This window comes from Apus apus, chromosome 16 (genome assembly GCF_020740795.1).
Source record: "Apus apus isolate bApuApu2 chromosome 16, bApuApu2.pri.cur, whole genome shotgun sequence".
Classification (NCBI taxonomy): Eukaryota; Metazoa; Chordata; class Aves; order Apodiformes; family Apodidae; genus Apus; species Apus apus.
This window is the reverse complement of record NC_067297.1, coordinates 8803064-8821029: the sequence shown is the minus strand read 5'-3', so window position 1 is coordinate 8821029 and position 17966 is coordinate 8803064. Positions and strand designations below refer to the sequence as shown.

General features: G+C 47.1%; 2 protein-coding genes across 8 annotated transcripts in view; both read left to right on the top strand.

The window, feature by feature from the left end:
• ULK1 (unc-51 like autophagy activating kinase 1) overlaps positions 1-4436 on the top strand; it is a 96833-nt gene extending 92397 nt beyond the window's left edge. For all 6 annotated transcript variants that reach the window (XM_051633777.1, XM_051633776.1, XM_051633774.1 and 3 more), the window contains one exon: positions 1216-4436. In XM_051633777.1, the coding sequence (XP_051489737.1) occupies positions 1216-1271 (56 nt within the window). In that variant the 3' untranslated portion in view covers positions 1272-4436. The remainder of the gene's footprint in view (positions 1-1215) is intronic.
• Positions 4437-9908: 5472 nt separating this feature from the next.
• Positions 9909-17763, top strand: PUS1 (pseudouridine synthase 1). Of its 2 annotated transcripts, none has more exons than XM_051633789.1 (6): positions 9909-9942; positions 10338-10562; positions 11646-11783; positions 12496-12598; positions 12872-13569; positions 15972-17763. In XM_051633789.1, the coding sequence occupies exons 2-6, from the start codon at positions 10347-10349 to the stop codon at positions 16020-16022; spliced, it is 1206 nt and encodes a 401-aa protein (XP_051489749.1). In that variant the 5' UTR covers positions 9909-9942; positions 10338-10346; the 3' UTR covers positions 16023-17763. The 2 variants fall into 2 exon arrangements, with proteins under 2 accessions (XP_051489749.1, XP_051489748.1); XM_051633788.1 differs by lacking the exon at positions 9909-9942 and adding an exon at positions 9970-10076.
• Positions 17764-17966: the final 203 nt, after the last annotated feature.

Sequence of the window (17966 nt, the reverse complement as noted above, 5' to 3'; positions counted from 1 at the left end):
TCCACAACTAGCAGGTGTGCAGTGGGAAGGACTGACCTCACCTGCTCTTAGTGCACTTTCCCTGCCCTTCTGGCCGGGGTTTAATCACCTCAGTCATCTCCCTCCATGGGCAGCAGGCAGAGAGGATGGGGGTGGCCATCCTGTGTTAGAGCAGCTGGACTTGGCCATGGCTCTGCTCCACCAGAGCTAAGCCAGCCTGGCCTGAGCATGGTCAAAGGGAAAGCACAGCTGGCAAACCCTGCCTCACCTCTCTGCTGGCTACCAAAGGCCTTTCTTGGGCCAGCATCCAGAGTGCTGCCAGGCTGCTCTGGTCCTCTGTGTAGGCAGAGCTCTCGACTAGGTAATGAGAGAAGAGATTTCTGGCTCACAGGCAATCACTCAGCTAATTATCACCAACTTTCACAGCTGATGAGAGGCTCACTGAAGGAGCACAAAGGGAGGCTGGCAGGAGGTGTGTGGTACTGGAGGGCTAAGTGAATGGAGAACACTAAATACTTTCCATTGTAGCATTTCTTGCCAAACCTAAATCACGTCTTTTGTCCAGAGATAGAGTTAATGCATCTAACAGATTTCTTTGATACCCTGGTATTCCCTGTATTACCTTATGTTCCAGCTTGCTGATTGAGCTGTTCCCTGGTGGGCTGCAGTGGGTATGCATTTCGTTTTAGATCTCGGGTATATGATGACTTATTTCTGAAAAGTAAAATGATGACCCAAGAAGTACAGCAATTCTTCCTGTGAGAGGACTTAATTCCACCAAACATTTAGTTTTTGAGAGAGTCTCGAGCTCAGGCAATGAGAATCTGGCACTGACCATGCTGGGCTGGGCTCAGTCTTTCAGTTGTAAGCCATGACAAATGGCACTGGAGACCCTGAGTCATCTTGCCTCCTGGCAATAGCCACTCCAATAACTGAAAGTGAATGAACTGCTCATGGAAGGTGGTGGTTCTTTCTAACATTTTAATAACTCTATCAGAACTGCTGCCTCCTGGCTTTTGTTGTTGGACCTCTTCATCCCTTCAGCCTGTCCCTTCCCAGCATGGTGTTTCTGGTCAGGTCCTCACCAAGTCTTAGCACCTGGTAGCGATTCTCGGAGGGCTCCTCAGATTTGCTAAAGTTGGTTTTTGATTTAGTTTGTTTTCCAATCTAGCACATTTTAGTAGTCTCTATATTTCCAGGAAAATCAGTTGATTTCTCATTGTCTTTCTCTCCCAGGTAAGCTGTGCATCGAGCGCAGGCTGTCAGCTCTGCTCTCGGGGTTCTGTGCCTGACGCCAGTGGGGTTGTTCTTCACACACCTCGCCCCAGCTGATCACTTTGTTCCCACAGCCTGCAGCTGTGGTGGGAAACAGTTTTGGCAGTAGGAGACCTGGAGGATGAACTGCTCAATGTTTCATATTTTGACATTTTGGGAAGTTGTTCCACAGACTCGGATTCCTTTGCAGGGATGTGTGACTGCAGCAAGCACAAATACTTCCCGGCCCGAAGGCCAAGACGAGGTTGATGTGGAAAGGTTTCCCCCATTGGCAGAGGGGATGAAGGATGGAAGTCTGCTGCTCCCCAGCACTTTGAAGGATAAGACTGCTGACTGCCCCTCTTGCTTATGAACAGGGTATTTCAGTGCTGCGTCCATTGCAGGCAATGGATGTGCTGAAACTGCTGGCTACAGTTAATGTTGGAGGGTGTCATTCAGAAATCAAGGCCAGTTTGTGTACTTTCCCCTACCCCAGCTGAGAGCCAGGCATCTTCAAGCTTCCTGGCAACCTGAGGCTCCCCTCCTTTGTCCCTTCTCATCCGTGTTTATGCCTTGGAGTGCTTACTGAATGGCAGAGAGGAGGCAGTGGGTTCCCTTTTGCCTGCTGAGCGTGGCAGAAGTAGCTCCCACCTTCTGCAGAGTCACCAGACAACGCAGAGGACACACATCTGCTGCAGGGAAGTTTGCATCTCTGTCAGCTGCCATCAGACTGCCTCTCTGCCTGGTGGGCAAACAGCACAGGGAGAGAGACTGTGCAGGGAACAGGAGGAGGACAGAAAGTGTACCGCTCCTGTGTTTGTAAGAAGCCAAAATGAATCTGTTCCTCCCTTGGTCCCCAGGCTCAGCGGGATCAACATGAAGGACTCGTGGCCGTTGGGCTCAGCCTGTCAGTACATATCTACCAGGAGGAAGCACTGGCACTGTCCTGCTTTCAGCTCTTGCTCAATAACCCCTTTCCTGGAGCCCCTCCCCAAAAAACCCTGAAAACACTAGCTTTGTGAATCAAAGGAGCACTTTACACACTATGGGAACTTTGAAAAGTTGACTTTGCATCACACAACAACCCAGGAACATCACGACTGTTAGGAATGCTGTTCTTTTTATTCCTTTCCTTGCTTCCTGGTTGTTTTATTGCACTACGTGTGTGCGTATATTAATATGTATTCCTAAGGGTGAATATATATTGATATATATATGGTTTGTGTGTAACTGTATGTATTTAACTGTACTGTATCTTGTGAGGGTGAGACAAAAAGCACTGCAGAGCCTGTGCTGTTCTCCTTCACACCAGGCAAAGCTGACGTGCAGTCTGGCAGTACCAAGATGTGTTGTGTTTTGGTTTTGTTTTTTTAATTTAAATGTTCTTTTAAGGACAGTCAATACAAAGCTCCATGCTTTTTAAGAGCTCAAGAACAGGCGTTACGACCCCTACACACTTACAGTTGGAAATGTGTTGGTTTTTTTTCAGAAGTTTTATTTGCTGCTTCAATGTTTTTTTATGTATGTATCTATATATAAAGAAATCATGTAGTGTTTTATGTTCAGCATTTCTTTTTAAGGAGACTCTAGCCAAATGAGACTGCGGGTGCGAGTGGCTGAGTGATGGTTGAGGCTTGGGATGCGAGGAGCATGTGTGAGAGGATGGCTGGTTGTGTGCACGGGTGTGTCCTCATGTATCAGAGTCATGGCAGTATTTTCTTAGCGCTGGGCAGAAAAGTATCTTTGAAAGCAACTCGAAACCTCAGGCTTTGTTTTTGGGGATCTGAAAAGACTTTGCACGGGGTGGTTAAGTCCTCATTGCGTTTCTGTTTTTCTTTCTCTCTCGATATCGGCACGTTCAACGTGATACTTTGCAAGGGTTTCAGGAGTAACTTAATTGACTTGGCATAATCTGTGGCAACGTAGGTGTTTCTGATCACAGAGCAGAAACGCCAATAAAGAAATGTTAAAATATTTCAGATTGCCCCCACCAGTAAGTGTAGCTTTCACAAATGCTTCAGGGTTGGGCTGCCGTTACATTGTACCTTCACAGCCTGCTGCTTCTGTGGCCCTTTGTGCTTGTGCCTGGGAAGAAAAGAGGAAAGAAAAGAGACAAAAACAACCATCTCCCCCAGCCTGTGCCCAGAAATGCAAGGAGACCCAGACAGCTTCTGAAAGGCTTTTACCAGTTCTGCAAAGGGCTATGCTGCAGGAGGGAGTGGTGCAGTGTGACAGCACTAAGCCAGGACTGACTCTGCAATACAGACACCTGCTTACACACCCGGGGCCCCCCAGGATCCCCCTCCAGGACCCCCGAGCCTGCACCCACAGCCTCCTGCCAAGGGGAAGCCCAGCCTGGGATCCACGTCTCTGCCGCAGGTTTCATGATCCCTGTGTGTGGCAAGCTCAGCACTAACCTTCCAGCTGTACTTGAATGTATCAAAATTGTCCACATTCAATGTATACAAGTATATATTGCTCCAAAAAAATTGTGGTTTACAGACCTACAACCAATATATATATATATATATGTATGTGTTTGTGTATATACATACAAGGGTGTGTGTGTGTGTATCTAGATACACACACAAACACAAACGTGTATATATATGTTTTCTCTCAATACTTGAAACTTAGCCACTGTGCTTGAATAAAAAATAAAAAAACAAAAAACACAAAAAAACAACAAAAAACACACAAAACCCCCCAAATTGGGGGGGGGGGGGGGGGTGAAGCAAATCAAACAGGTGATTTATTTTGCCATCACTTTAGTGACTTTCTTTTTTATCTAACTGCATGTAGCGTGAAACCAACTTTTTTTTGGTGAAAAATATTTATTGCTTTGTAGATGATAAGGTATGCAAAAAAAAAAGAAAAAAAAAAAAAAACAACAGAAAAAAAACCCCAAAACCAACTCCCAACCATTGTTGAAGTTGCTAGTGTAGTGTCCACTGCTATTGTCATGGCTTTGTTACTGTTGCAGCGTTTGTGTCTCACGTCTTTAATAGATTTGAAGAAACCTCAGTCTAATAAACACGTTATCTTCAGGTTTGTGAGAGCGTATGATGATGATGTTCTTTATAAGGTAATGCTTGATACTTTGTCAACATTTTTTTATTTGTGTTTTGTGTGACTTTTTTTTTTTTTTTGCTTTAAATTGTACAACACCGATTTAAGGAAATAAAATTGATTTGAAATTGTTAGTGGGCTCTCCTCAGTGCTTTGTAATTCCAGTGTCTGAGTAAGGACTGAGTGTAGGTTCCTGGTGGTGGTTTTTTGAGACCTAATTGTTATGCATTGTTTAAAGTCTAGCTTTTTGTTTAATCAATAGAGTCAAGAAGCTTGTTGTACCAAAGAAGCACTTGATCAAGTGTGAATATAGTGATAAGATTCGGGCATTTTTAATGAAGATTAAATATTTTCCTGCCGTGTTTGCACTCACTGCAATTTGTTATTTGAATAGAATGGTGCATGGCTTAGTTTTTCTCTTCCCCACCAGCTATGAAGAAGTCGCTGAATATGGCAGAAGGTACAATGAGGATGCTGGTGTGTTGGTCCTAACTTTGTGTGCAGCACAGGCAGTTGTAATCCCTGCTCTGTCTGAATCAGAATATTGTATGATGGAAACTCAGCTCTGCTCCTGAGACGTGAGGGCCTGTATTAATTAGTCCAGTCCTTCCACTCTTAGAGAAACTTAATCAACAGAGTTGTAAACTTTCAGGAGCCAAATATCATAGTTCCACTAAACACTTCCCAGAACTACAGTTGCTGGTCTGTGAGCGTTGTTGGCCATGAATGCCCCTGGGGAGAGTCCTTCCCACCAGCCCCTGTGTGACTTGGCATCACCCCATGCAGTTACTGGACTGTATTGTTTTTTTGGTGAGATCCTATTTCAAAACTTTAATTTATCATGAGCTGGAATTGTTTTTTTCTTGCTCGGGTCTATTTATAGCTTCTGTTTCCTGCCCTTGCATTTCCCACCACGTGTTCTCTCTGTGAGAGTGGTCCTGTCTGGCATGCCAGGCTCTGGCCAGTGTTTGACACTGACTCAGGCACAGGGAGAGTCAATTCCCTTTCCCTGCAGAGCTGCCCCAAACTACACTGGGGGTGGGAACAGCTCTGGGAACCTACAGAGCAACGTGCATTGTGTGGTACAACCTGGGTAAGACCCTGTGGCAGCCCTTGGAAAGCTGTTCAGACCTAAATAAATACAAATGCTGGTGTTGCCTAAAGTCTGGCAGGTCAGCACACTCCAATCTTTGGGGTTTAGGTGGGGATTTTGTGGGTTTTTTTTGGTTTTTTAGCACTTAAAGCCCCCTTCTGTGAAAAAACTGTGCTCTGCAGCATGAGGTTGTGGTAAAGAATACATAGACAAGTTTCTGATGCTGAGGCTAAGAGAGGGGTTTCTTTTGAAGCTGCTTGTGAAGAAGTTTAAAGGTTCAGGTGGAAAACCTGTAGCCAGATGAAAGATGACCCACTGTGTGTCACATGCCCGTGTGGACAGAGAATACCCTGCTGAATCCATGCGACTCTTTCATAGGCAGCAGAGCAAAGGGAGAACGTGCTAGCTGGGAAGACTTGAACAACAGAAATAAACAGGCCCTTCTAAAAGCACTAAACCATGGGGCCCAAACAGTTTAAAAGCACCAGTGAACATTGCACAACTTTCTAGATGTTTACTGTGACATTATGCTGCTGTTGATTCTAGGAGAAAACAAACCCAAGCAATTCATCCAGGGCATTTGGCTTCATTCCCGTGTTTTATATTTAGTTGTTGGTATGTACGTCAGCAAAAACGTTCTCATTCAACTCAGAAAGATCAGAGGTGGCTCTGTGACATCAAGGAAGTAGAAAGGGGTGGGTGTGTGTTGAACCAAGGCAATACAAAGATCAAGTATTTCGCTTCTAGTTACCAGCTCTTTCGCAGCTCCGTTTCACCAGGAGTTAACTCCTTCACAGCATGTTGTAGCTCTGGTGTTTAACTTGTTCCTCCTCCTGTGGTGACACCACTGTGGCTGGTGTCACAGCCCAGCCCTGTGCATGCCCCACAGTCCTGCTCACCCCCCAGCAGGGTGAGGGGTCCTGGAACTTACAACACTGGAGAACTTTTGCTGAAGGAGGGGAAGGGCTGCATGGCAGAGGGGCCATGTGGTACCAGAGCTCTGCAGGGAAGGAGCTAATGCTCTCCAGACAAATCCTAGTGGCTGGATTTGTTTAAATTCATTACCATATATGTAGTGCTGAAGATGGGTGCCATTCCCTGGATGAGGAATGGCATGTCGTGTGAGGATACAAACTTCCCTGGGACATTTCTGTTCTAAAAACAGCTTTTTTTAGGGGCAATAGAGTCAGAATCACCTCCCCTTCTTGGAGCTGAAAGCTGGCAGGGGATTTGAATGCTTTCAGAAAACATGTTAAATCATGTATTTCTAAGAATGAGCTTAAGGAAATAATGTCAGGTTTCTGTCCTTACTGTGGACATCGGGTAACTGAGTTTCCAAATGTTCACAGTTGTCCTTCATGAGCCCTCACTGGGGCGCAGATGCTACTATTGCAGATCCCTTGGAGCTGGACTCAGCCACCTCTAGGTTGTTAAACACATCTGGCTCTGTCAGCACAGCTCAGATCCAAAGCCCTGCTGCAAGAGTCAGCTCCCAAAAAAGTAATTCCCAAGACTGCTGTGCATGAGGCAACATACTGCAGACCTACAGCACGTGGAGTTTGTGTCCTCTGCTGCTTCTCAGCATCTGCTGTGCGTGAATATTTGCTTACACTGGCAGAGGGATCATTAATACACTGTGGTGAGGAGTTACAAGTCTGGGATTCGTGCTCCAGGTCATCGTGAAACACTAGTGAGTTGTTGCTGAACTTCTTGCAATTCAGATCTTGTTTTAGGCAGTCGAGTGGCTTCCACATGAGAAGGGTCTGGCCTGTGTTACACCAGGAGCACCTGGCAGAGGTAGAACACTTGACTTGGTCTCAAACACGAATATTCTCCACAGCTGGAGGAGTTCCCTGTACTTTTCCCTTGTATTCTCTGTGTGCTTGTTTCTGGCCAATGTCCTGATACACAACTGCTGGGGAGCAGCAGACTGTGGTGCCCCTCATCCCTGGTAATGCAGCATGTCTCAAGTTCCCAACATGGAAGTGAACAGCCTCTAACTACAGGGTCGGGTATCTCCTGAGCTTCTAGCACCACGCAGCAAAGAGTACTTATCCAAGTATGATTCTATGATGATTTGTCTTCTCAAAATTGCTTTGGGTTTGCTTTCCTGGCACTGCAATGAAGATCTTTCTGCTGCAGGTTTCAGGATCCACGTGAACCTTCAGCCCTGGCCTCTGTTTTGAGGGGACAGAAACATGATGGGTTTCCATCCTCTGCTGGAGTCTGTGGCCACTGCTCTCCCCTCCCCAGCCCCTGAACTCATTAAGCATCAATTGAGCAAGGTTTTTTTTTCTGCCCTTTAATAGAAAACAAACCGAAGAAAATGTCCTTCAAAACACAATGTTTCTTCAGAGCTGTTTCTTTCTTAATTGATTTAAAATAAATTCAATTTCTCTGAACATTTAAAGCAAACCCTCTGGAAATAAACACGTCCTTTTCCAAAGCAGGCCCTGGGGAGGAAGATGAGCGAGCTGCTGGGCTCACGTAGCCCCGGCAGGGCTGGAACAGGCTGCCCGGGGAGGCTGGAGCCGCCTGGGGACAGAGCCGAGTGTCCGGGGCGGGAGGGCCGGGCCGGGGGCTGTGGCTGCGCCTCGGGGGTCCCCGGGCCCGGAGATGCTGGGCGGGCTCCCCAGGAGCAGGCAGAGCCCGGGGAGGAGAAGCCGGAACCCCAGCCCCACCTGCAGGCGGCCGCCAACCCGCACCCTCAGCCGGGCGCGGGGCTGGAGCGGGGCTGGCACCGGCCCCCGGCCCGAACGTCCCGCTCCCGCCCCGTGAGCGGAGCCGGAGAGGGAGCGGGACAGGGCGGGGGTGGCTCCAGGGACGCCTTGAAGGACCCTCTGTGAGCGCCCTCAGCCAGAACGGGTTTCATTTTGGGTGAGGTTTGAGACCCGCCTCACAATGAAAACGCAATGAATGTGCCTCGAAAGGTGCCCACGCCTGCACCCTGCAGCTGCTTGCTTCCCCTGCCCCCTCGGCAGAGTCCCCAGATGCACCCAGAAAGCTTTTGGGAGGCTGATCTCTCTGCTGGGTGAACTCAAGGGCAGAGCTCCCACTTCAAAGCACTTCAGCTCTATCAGTCCTTTTAAACACGTATGAAATGTTCAGCTCCTCACGTAACCAAGGGGGAACTTTGTGAATTGCTTGCACAGGTTCCAGTATAATCCTGAGTATGTGTGTGTGAGAGTGATGAAACCCCTTGATAATCTAATTCCTGAAGATGGTGGGTGTTGGAAGTTCCACTGCTGCTCTTGGAATGGGTAAGGGGCTGGGATGCCAATGGGATATCCATGTAGGTTTTTTTTCCTCTCCCACCACTGTTTTTCCACATCCTCCGGGGCCTTCTCCCCTCTCAAATTTACCTGAAATGAGCCAAATTCAGAAATGAAGACAGGGAGGGAGGAGGAAGCCATGGTGGTGGACTGACAGGCAGCGTGATGGTGTGAGCTTCACTTCCTAAGGAAACAAGGCAAAAAAAGATTCAGACACCCTGGTTGGAGCGATAGAGCAAGTTGTATTCCCGTTTCTCGTGGCAGCAGTGCTGGACTGTGACAGGCAACACTTTATCACTTCTCTAAACAAAGTGCAGCTGGGACTGTGTGATAAATCTTCCCCTCGCCCCACCCGCTACTGAAATAACACAGAAGTGTCAGCTCAGAAAAGGACGTGCTGCATTTCTTCCCCTTATTAGCAGATGCAACAAGCCTGCTTTTCATCATCTGGCCTGCTTGGAAAAGCCAGCCCTTCAGTTTTCCCTCTGAATGAACAAGTGGAGCTCTCTCAGGCTGATCTTGCAGGATGGCAGGGAACCCGTGTCCCCTGGGTGGCTCCATCCCGTAAAGCACTGAAGCTTGTAGCATAACAAAACAATTCCCAGGTGCGTCTGGCTTTCCAGGAGGCGTGTGCTGCTGCCTGATAAGGGTGCCTGCTGTGCTCAGCTTTCCCACCGAAGTGCAGCACCGCAGATAAAACCGGTTGCACAAGACACGAGCACCGTTGTTGGAGAAAGCTGCCTGTCTGGGGGAAAATCTGGTGGGAAAGTGAAACCACAGGTTTCAAGGGCAGCCCCGTGTGCCAGGAGCAGCATCCCCCCCCCGCCTGCGGCTGCCGCGCTGCTGGGAACGCTTTGCGAGGGGAAAACGGACTGTTCTGCCTCGCACGGCTGACACTGACCCCAGGAACGTATGCTGCCAGTTCCCCTTTCCCCCTGCTCGTTTCCCTTCATCACTTGACAGGCTTTTTCCGAGGGCCGGCGGGGCTGAGCAGGGACAACGTCCCTGCGGTGTTACTGCCGGCACCGGCGGGGCGACCCGGAGCAGCCCCTTCGGAAACACACAGCAAGGCCTGCCGGCCGCCAGACGCTGCTGGGGGGGGACGGGGCTCGCGGTGGGGATCCCTGGGGAGCTGCGAGGAGCCCCGGGGCCGGTCCCGGCGCTGCCGCCACCGCCCGCTGCCCCGGCTCCCGCCCCGCCCCTTCGTGTCCCCGCGCGGCCGCCGTAGCGCGGCACGTGTCTCTGCGCCGCGGCCGCGTCGCTGGGCAGCGCCGGGTGAGCGGGGCGGGGGGAGCGGGGCGGGAGCGGGGCCGGTGGGGCCGGGGACGATGCTGCGGTGCGGGCTGAGCCTTGTGAGCCGCGGCCTCTCCGCTCCGGCGTCTGGCGGGCCCTGGCGCCGGCTGCCCAGCGTACGTACCGCCGGGGAGAGGCCGGGCGGGCCTCGGCGCGGCCCCTTCGCGCTGCCGGGCCCCGCAGGCCCCGCAGGCCCCGCAGGCCCCGCAGGCCCCGCAGGCCCCGCGTCCCTTCCCCTTCACCCCCAGGGGAGGCGGTTCGGCCGGGGAGAGCGAAGGGGCTGCGCGCCCCGCCTGCCACAAGCAGCCCCGGTGCCCCCGCTGCCGGTTTTGCCTCCGTCTCCTGCTGAGCCCTGCCTGCTGCTCTGTGCCCTGTAGGTTGTCACGATGGCTGAGGATTGGAAAGCAGCGGTGGCCAGCCAGACGAAGAGACTGAACAGCAGCAGTGAGGTGGTGGAACGGCTAGAGGAGAACGGGCACCAAGTTAAGAGGCTGAAGAAAGATGCAGATGAGGAGGATGTGGAGGATCAGAGTAAAAAGACACCCAAGAGGAAGATTGTGTTGTTGATGGCGTATTCGGGCAAAGGCTACCATGGGATGCAAGTATGTGCTCTGGCAAAACAGTGCAGCCTGCTTGGGGCTTTTTTTTTGAGTCCCCTGTAGATCACAGTGATTGAGCAGGGAAGCAGTAGCAGCTTGAAAAGCTGGGGCAAGAGCAGTGCATGCCTGTGTTAAATGGCCTGGTAACTTGAATTCAAACAGTCAGTGGTACCTCCCTGGTATTTGGTGTTTCTAGTGACTCTGCCTTTAGCATAGAGCATCAGTAGAGGATCTTTCAAAGACTGTGCTGCAAAGCTCTTGAGGAGACAGACCATGGGCACTGCAGTTCTTTCAAAGCTTGTAATGCTGTCTCATGATCTCCTTCTGACCAATGCTGCCGCTTCTGGTGGAAGCTTTACATTTAAAAGCATTTGGGCAAAGTTTTCTTTAGGTTAGACCTTATGTTGTCTCACTGCCTTGGGCAAACCACACAGATTCTGGAGAGCTGAGCTGCGTTTTGGAACGAAGCAAATTTGCATCTGTGTTGCTGTCTCTTGCACTTTTTTTATAAAGAGGATCTGTACTTGGAAGACCTTGTAAATTGCCCGTTTTCTGATGCACTCTCATGGGGTGGCCTGCAGCAGTGTAGACGCAGGAGAACCGTTGCAAGAGGTCTGCATTTGCACGAGGAGGGAAGGAGACGTTGCTTTGCTACAGCGCCAGTGTAGGAGCAGTGCCCCAGCACCAGCCCTGCCCGTGCAGCAGCCGTTTTGTGGCACACGCAGGGATTGCTGGCGGCAAGAGGGTGATTTTGCTCCATCTGCTGCTCCTCTCGGAGTACTGCAAGATCCACACGTGGTCTTGGGGCGTTCTTTAAAAGCTCCACGGGATAATTGATAAGATTGCACACAGGCAGGGACGGGAATCTTTCATGCTTATGCAACAAAGTATGTTTGTTCAACAGCAGTAAAACTTGTGCATGGGCACATCCGTGTCAGTGCCTGTCAGCTTTACTGCTCTATGATGGAGTGGTGTGGGTTGAGCATGTCTGCTTTGCAGCCTTGCACACCTGATGGTTCTCATCTTCAGGTATCCAGTTATTGCTGTTTGTTCTATTTCTTACTTTTACTGTACATCCTCTTCTAGAGAAATGTGGGATCTTCACAGTTCAAGACAATTGAAGATGACTTAGTATCTGCCCTTGTTCAGTCAGGCTGCATCCCAGAAAACCATGGGGAAGATATGAAGAAAATGTCTTTCCAGCGGTGTGCTCGAACAGATAAGGTGTGTTGGTTGGGGCCTGTGCTCTCCTAACTGGTGTTCCCCCACCAGTGCTACTGGGGTTGACTGGTAAAGCGTTGTCTAGAGTGGTGTCCAGTATTGGCAGTCAGTATTGTTTGAAACTTCTCCTTTTATCCACACTAAACTTAAGCACAAGCAAATGTTTAGGAAGTGTAGGATATTGATTAGGTGGTGTTTGTAAAGCTGGTGCTTCATACCTAAACCTTGTGTATTTACATTTCTGTCACACTGACCACCTGCTTCAGCCTCCCAACCTGCTTCTCCTGGTTGTTGTTGCTGCCTGGTTGTTGTGGAGCTTGAGAGTTCAGCTGCATCTCAGTTGGATTTAATCCTGCCACAGCAGGGTTCTACGTCTGAACTGAAGTTCATGGTTGATCTTATGTATAAGTGATTTCTTTTCAGTTGGTGCTTTACTTAATAGCAGTCAAATATAGTGAGATGTCACAGGAGGAAGTGCAATGCTCTGCTGCCTGCTTGCTGAGGTGCTGTATGGCTGTGCAGCACCAGCAGATCTTCCAGGATTACTCTTGACTTGGATTTCTGCCTTGTGGCCTTGACTTTGCCTCACTTCAGCCTGAAATCACCAGTGAGAATAAGAAATAAACTTGTCCTTCAGCTATTGCAGTTCTCCCAGTGCTATCCCTGAATTTCCAAGGTACATAATTATGTGTCTGTCTGTTTGTGGTTTTTATAGGGTGTGTCTGCAGCTGGACAGATTGTATCTCTAAAAGTCAGGCTAATAGATGACATCTTAGAAAAGATCAATAACCATCTTCCTTCTCACATCAGAATTCTGGGTAAGGATACTGGAACGGGGAGAGAAAATGTTTTTAAAGAGGAGCTTTCTTGTGTAGAAGGTCTCTCCCTTACCTTCACAGTTTTACTCCTGAGTAGTTTATTTCTAACGTGAATCCATATCTTGCCATTAGTTTGAAATGAGGGCCCTATAAAATAAATCTTTCTATCTTTTGATTCTATTTTATTTTAAAAATCTGCTTGTGAGTAGGAGTGAGATCACAATCAGCTTGTAACCTACTGATTCAAAAACCTAATGTCACTTTTAAAACAAGGTCTGAAGAGAGTCACTGGGGGATTCAACTCCAAGAACAAATGCGATGCCAGAACATACTCTTACATGCTGCCAACATTTGCCTTTGCCCCTAAAGACCACGACGTGCAAGAGGAGGTTTATCGACTGGACAAAGAGACCCTCAAAAAAGTCAACGAACTCCTGGCATCCTACAAAGGAACACACAACTTCCATAACTTCACATCTCAGAAGGGACCCAAGGACCCCAGTGCCAAGCGGTACATCATGGAGATGCAGTGTGGAGAGCCATTCATGAGGGAAAACATAGAATTTGCAGTGATCAAAGTGAAAGGTCAGAGTTTCATGATGCACCAAATAAGGAAGATGATTGGGCTGGTGATAGCTGTTGTGAAGGGTTATGCTGACGAGTCCATCATAGAGCGCAGCTGGGGAGAGGAGAAGGTGGATGTCCCCAAAGCTCCAGGACTAGGGCTGGTCTTGGAAAGAGTACACTTTGAAAAATACAACAGACGTTTTGGAAATGATGGGCTGCATGAGCCACTGGAGTGGGCAGAGGAGGAGGAGAAGATTGCTGTGTTCAAGGAGCAGTATATCTATCCTACGATTATCAACACAGAAAGGGAGGAGAAATCCATGGTGAACTGGCTAAACACCCTCTCCATTCATGACTTCAGCTCTTCTGCTGCTGGGATTCAAGCTAGCAACAAAACATCAAAGGTAATGATTGAAGCTACAGTTTTATCAAATGGAATCAGCCAAGTTGACGTGGCTTTTTCCTTAGTAACAGTTTTGTTATCTGTGAATATACCAGGGAAGATGGAATTATGAAATGTGTATCGTCTTTTCTGTCTTTGTGCACTTGATGATAGTGGAATGAACCATACAAAGGGTTATTTTTACAGGGTTTTGCATGGGGCAGATGAGGGAGGAAGAAAGGAGAAGAAACGCTTTAAAGCACAGGTCAACTTAGAGAGTCATAAACAGACAACAGAAATTGTGGACGTTACCAGCCTTTGCAGCTGTGAAGCTGTTTGAGAGACTAGTTTTCCAGATGAAAACTTCCCTTTAAATACCTGCTGGCTTGTGGTATTCTCTGATTGGGCTAATTCTCATTTTGTGTCATGCCCTGTTCACTAGATAAGGTTTGGAATTGCGGGGGGGGCGGGGGGGAATTTAGGACCAGATTTTTTTAAGTAAATCTGCCATGAGCTCAAAATGGGTCATCAGAACAATTCCTACTGAGTGAATCTGATACTGCAGAATCTGATTTCTGACAACAGGAGCTGTGGTCAGCTGTAAGTTGGAATAAAACAGAAGAATATAATACATTTTTAATCAAAAGAAGATTACACTTTAAGTGAAATATTTATTTTTCTGGTTAAGATATAGAATAGCCTCATAAAAAAAGATGGAAAGATGTTTGGGATATGCTAGAAGTAGGTTGGAAACCACGTGAGGAAGCTTGAGTCAAACTCCCAAAGTATTTCTTCAAATTGCTAACCCCTGGAGTGACTTAAAATACAGCAGTGCTTGATTGGACAAGCCCCTGATCAACCTGATCTAACTTTGAGAAGCCATCCCTGCTTGAGTCGGGGGTTGGACTTGATAGCCTCAGGACACTTTACAGTTCAGTGTGTTATTCAGATGTCCTTGGTTACAGGGCTGGTACATCCTGCCCTGAATGATGGGCAGGGCTAAAAGTTCTGTACAGTGCAACTCAGAAGAAAATAATTACCTTTTTTTCACCTAATGAAGTCTTTAAAATTTATTTTGTGTAGATCGTGCTTTGAAGAATGTTAGGTTTAGTCCCATCTCTGCTATTTTTGTTTTAGTATGAGGAAGTTTTTCAAAATACAAAATACAATGTACAGCCTTGAATAGTACAGGCAAGATACCAGAAATTTCTCAGGGTTATTTTTGTACTTGTAGTCATAGTTTTCCTGAAACATAGTGCTTCATGAGGACATTTGTGACGGGAGTTTATGACAAATGCCACGTTAGTTTGGTTAAATGGGACCCAAAGAGGCTGTGGTGCAGAGTCCTTACCTGGCACAGGGATTTTGATGATAATGTTGACAGGACTTACTGCTGACAGCTTCAAAATCACTGATGTATTGCTAGCAGGAGGCAGGTCTGCTTGCTTTAGATAAAACTCCACCAAATACAGTTCTGGCATCGCAGTTAGCACAGGCTGTCTGGAGAAGGATAAATAAGGGATGATATGACAGACTCCTCTGAGATTTGCAGGCTGTTTGCACTTCAATGAGCTGTGCTCGCTGTTGCAAAGGCAACTGTCTAAAGTCTCTCAGAGTTTGTTTTGTAATAGGATATTAAATTGTCAGTGTTAAAATTCATGAGATCTGGGGGTTTGTATGTTTCCAGCAAGCGGTGGTGAGGGGAAAAAAGAGTAACTACAGGTATATTGTCATGTTAACCTTTCTTTGTAAAATCCTTTGGTGCCAATCGTATTGGTAAAAATACATGCTTCAAAAAATTACATGAGCTCCCAAATTTATCACGCTGTATTGACTTCTGAAGGAGTGGCTTCCAGTTAAGAACTCAGACTCAGTCTCCATGTAAGTTGCTATTTGTAATGATTGCCTAATACTATGTACAACTGACTTAATTTTTAAACAACTGTTAGTGAGTCCTTGCATATCCTTAATACAGTTTGGACATAAATTCTCTGCAGCAGACAAACAAAATTCTCAAATCTGGCTTTAGACAATGTAACAAGATTAGCTTTTGAGGGACTTGCATAAACAAAGACTTTTTGACTTGTCTAATCTGAATTGATGTTAAACATCAGTATTTCCTGCTATTACCCCACTTCAAGTTTCCCCACATATACTGCAGGTTGTAATTGTGCAGTTGTAAATACAAATGAGGAGAAATTTCTTCTGCTGGTGGGTGTGTAATCCAGTGTACAATTTCTTTGCTGCAAGAAGCATCATTTACCATCACAGAAGTTTGTTAAAATAGGTAGGTCTAAGATGTGAACTTGGGATCTATCCCCATTTTCTTATTCTTCTGGAGAAATTTAAAGACAGTCTTTGGTTTAGATCAGTCTCTAGATGTAAATGAAATACTGACAGACCATTTTCTATTTTACTTCACAGGGCAGCAGCGATCTTGAGGGCAGTGATGGTTGTGGTGATGATTCCGACTGAGCCAGTAAAGGGCTGGATGTGAAACCCTTACTGTTTGCCATTCCCTTTGTCTACAAAAAAGTGGCCTTTCTAAATTCAAGAATCCAGTAAAGCAGGGGTTTGTGTGCTTGCAGAACATGAACTGGATGCCCAGGAGAAACTGGGTGGGGAAAACAGTGCAGTATAAAAAGCAAAAGAGACTTTTTTATACCACTGACTGATGCACCTGACTGGTATACTTGAAAATAATGAGACAAGAAAGAAGCTTTCTAAAAGAATCTTGTAATGCAGGATACCTTAATAGCTGTTTGAATAACGTTTTTATTATATGTTTACCTGGAAAATAGTATTTTAAATTTGTACAATCTCTACAAAAAGGGGCAAATAATTTTAATATACTCTTTTTTTATTATTATTGCTATGACATCGTGAACTTTTGGTGGTTTTTTTACTTTTTTTTCTCCTTTACTTAGCCTGATCTCCGAACACCATTAAGCTTTTATTTTGCATGTCATCTGTGACTTTCCAGTGGAATAACATGCATGGGTTAGGAACCCCTCATGCAAACTGCTGTGAATTCTTTTGCTATTGGAACACATTTCCTGTGTTTTCTAAAACTTTGCAAGTCTAAAAGAAAATATTCCTTGGTCAGTGAGAGGTCTTAATTTTGAAACGTGGACTGAAACATGCATTTCAAGATGAAACCTCTTTGGAAGATATCATCCCCCCAGCATCACCCACGTGCCTGGGCAGACTCAAGAACATGGATCCACAGCTATGTGTGTAATTGGGCCTTTACTGCCCCAGGTGTTGTTTCACAGAGCTTTGTTTGAGGCGTGACAAGATGTAAATCAATTGTTAGGACTGCAATTCAAAGTGTGCAGCCATGGATGTTCTAGTGTTGCTCACGTTGGATCACTGAATGCATTCCTGCTGCTTTAGTATTTCTGTTCTTGATCAAAACTATCTAAGCATCTGCTAGATTTGGGGTTGAATCAATGTAGCATGTACAAAAGGAGTGGTGCTGACTCCCTCTGGGCTTTAATCAAGCCTGCACTCACCTCATGTGAGCGAACTCTTAGTTCCCATCAGGCTGCTCAGAGCAGAGGGCTCTGTCGTGCAGCGATATTCGGAAGCACGTGTCTGATCTGGGCTTTTAGTTTGATGTCTTTCCCCAGCTGTGTTTTGGCTTGTGGTTCTTGTTTCCAACTCCGTAAAGGCCGTGGAAGAAGCAGCAAGTAAAGCCAGCAGCCTTCCTGTCCCCTCTACCCGTGGAACACTTGGAATGAGTGGAGTAAGACTCTCCAAGCTTTTGGGTATTAGTACAAGTGTGTTTTATACTTCCCTGGCTGGGTCTGTATGGAGACTTGTTTTGTAATATTGTCATTACTGAGTATGAGGAGTCAACTCTTTGCTCCTTCATTCAGTGGTTTCTGGCCAAAGCCTCTAATTTTATGGCTTCTTCTGGGATTAGGTTTTTTGTTTTAATGAGAGCGCAGCTGTCCCTTAAAAGGTATTTCCTTGTTAATTTTATCTGGGTTTTCATTAGAGTGTTTTATTTGATCACTAAGGCCTTTCTTTGCTGTATCAAACAGCAGTGTGAGAGTGGTCTGTAGAGGGACTCTACCTAGGTTTTCATTTCTGTCCCTTGCTGGTTCATGACACTGACCTCATCTGCGTTGGTCTTCGCTCCAGAACTCTTTAATCTTTCCATCTGAGGAAAAATACCTTCATTCGCCCCTAATAAATGCCCCCAAACGGACACGTGTCTCAGTTGAAACGAATGAGAATTTCTATTTATCGCCTTCGGAGAAAACAAGAATGAAAAAGGGCATTTCTTACGTCTCGCGATGAGCGCCGTTCGGTCCCGGGGGGCTTTTGGCTGCCTCGCTGCGGGGCGTTCCCGCGCCGGGGGGAGCCGGGGGGACGCGGGGGCCGGGCCGGGGCTGCCCGGCGGGTGCGGGG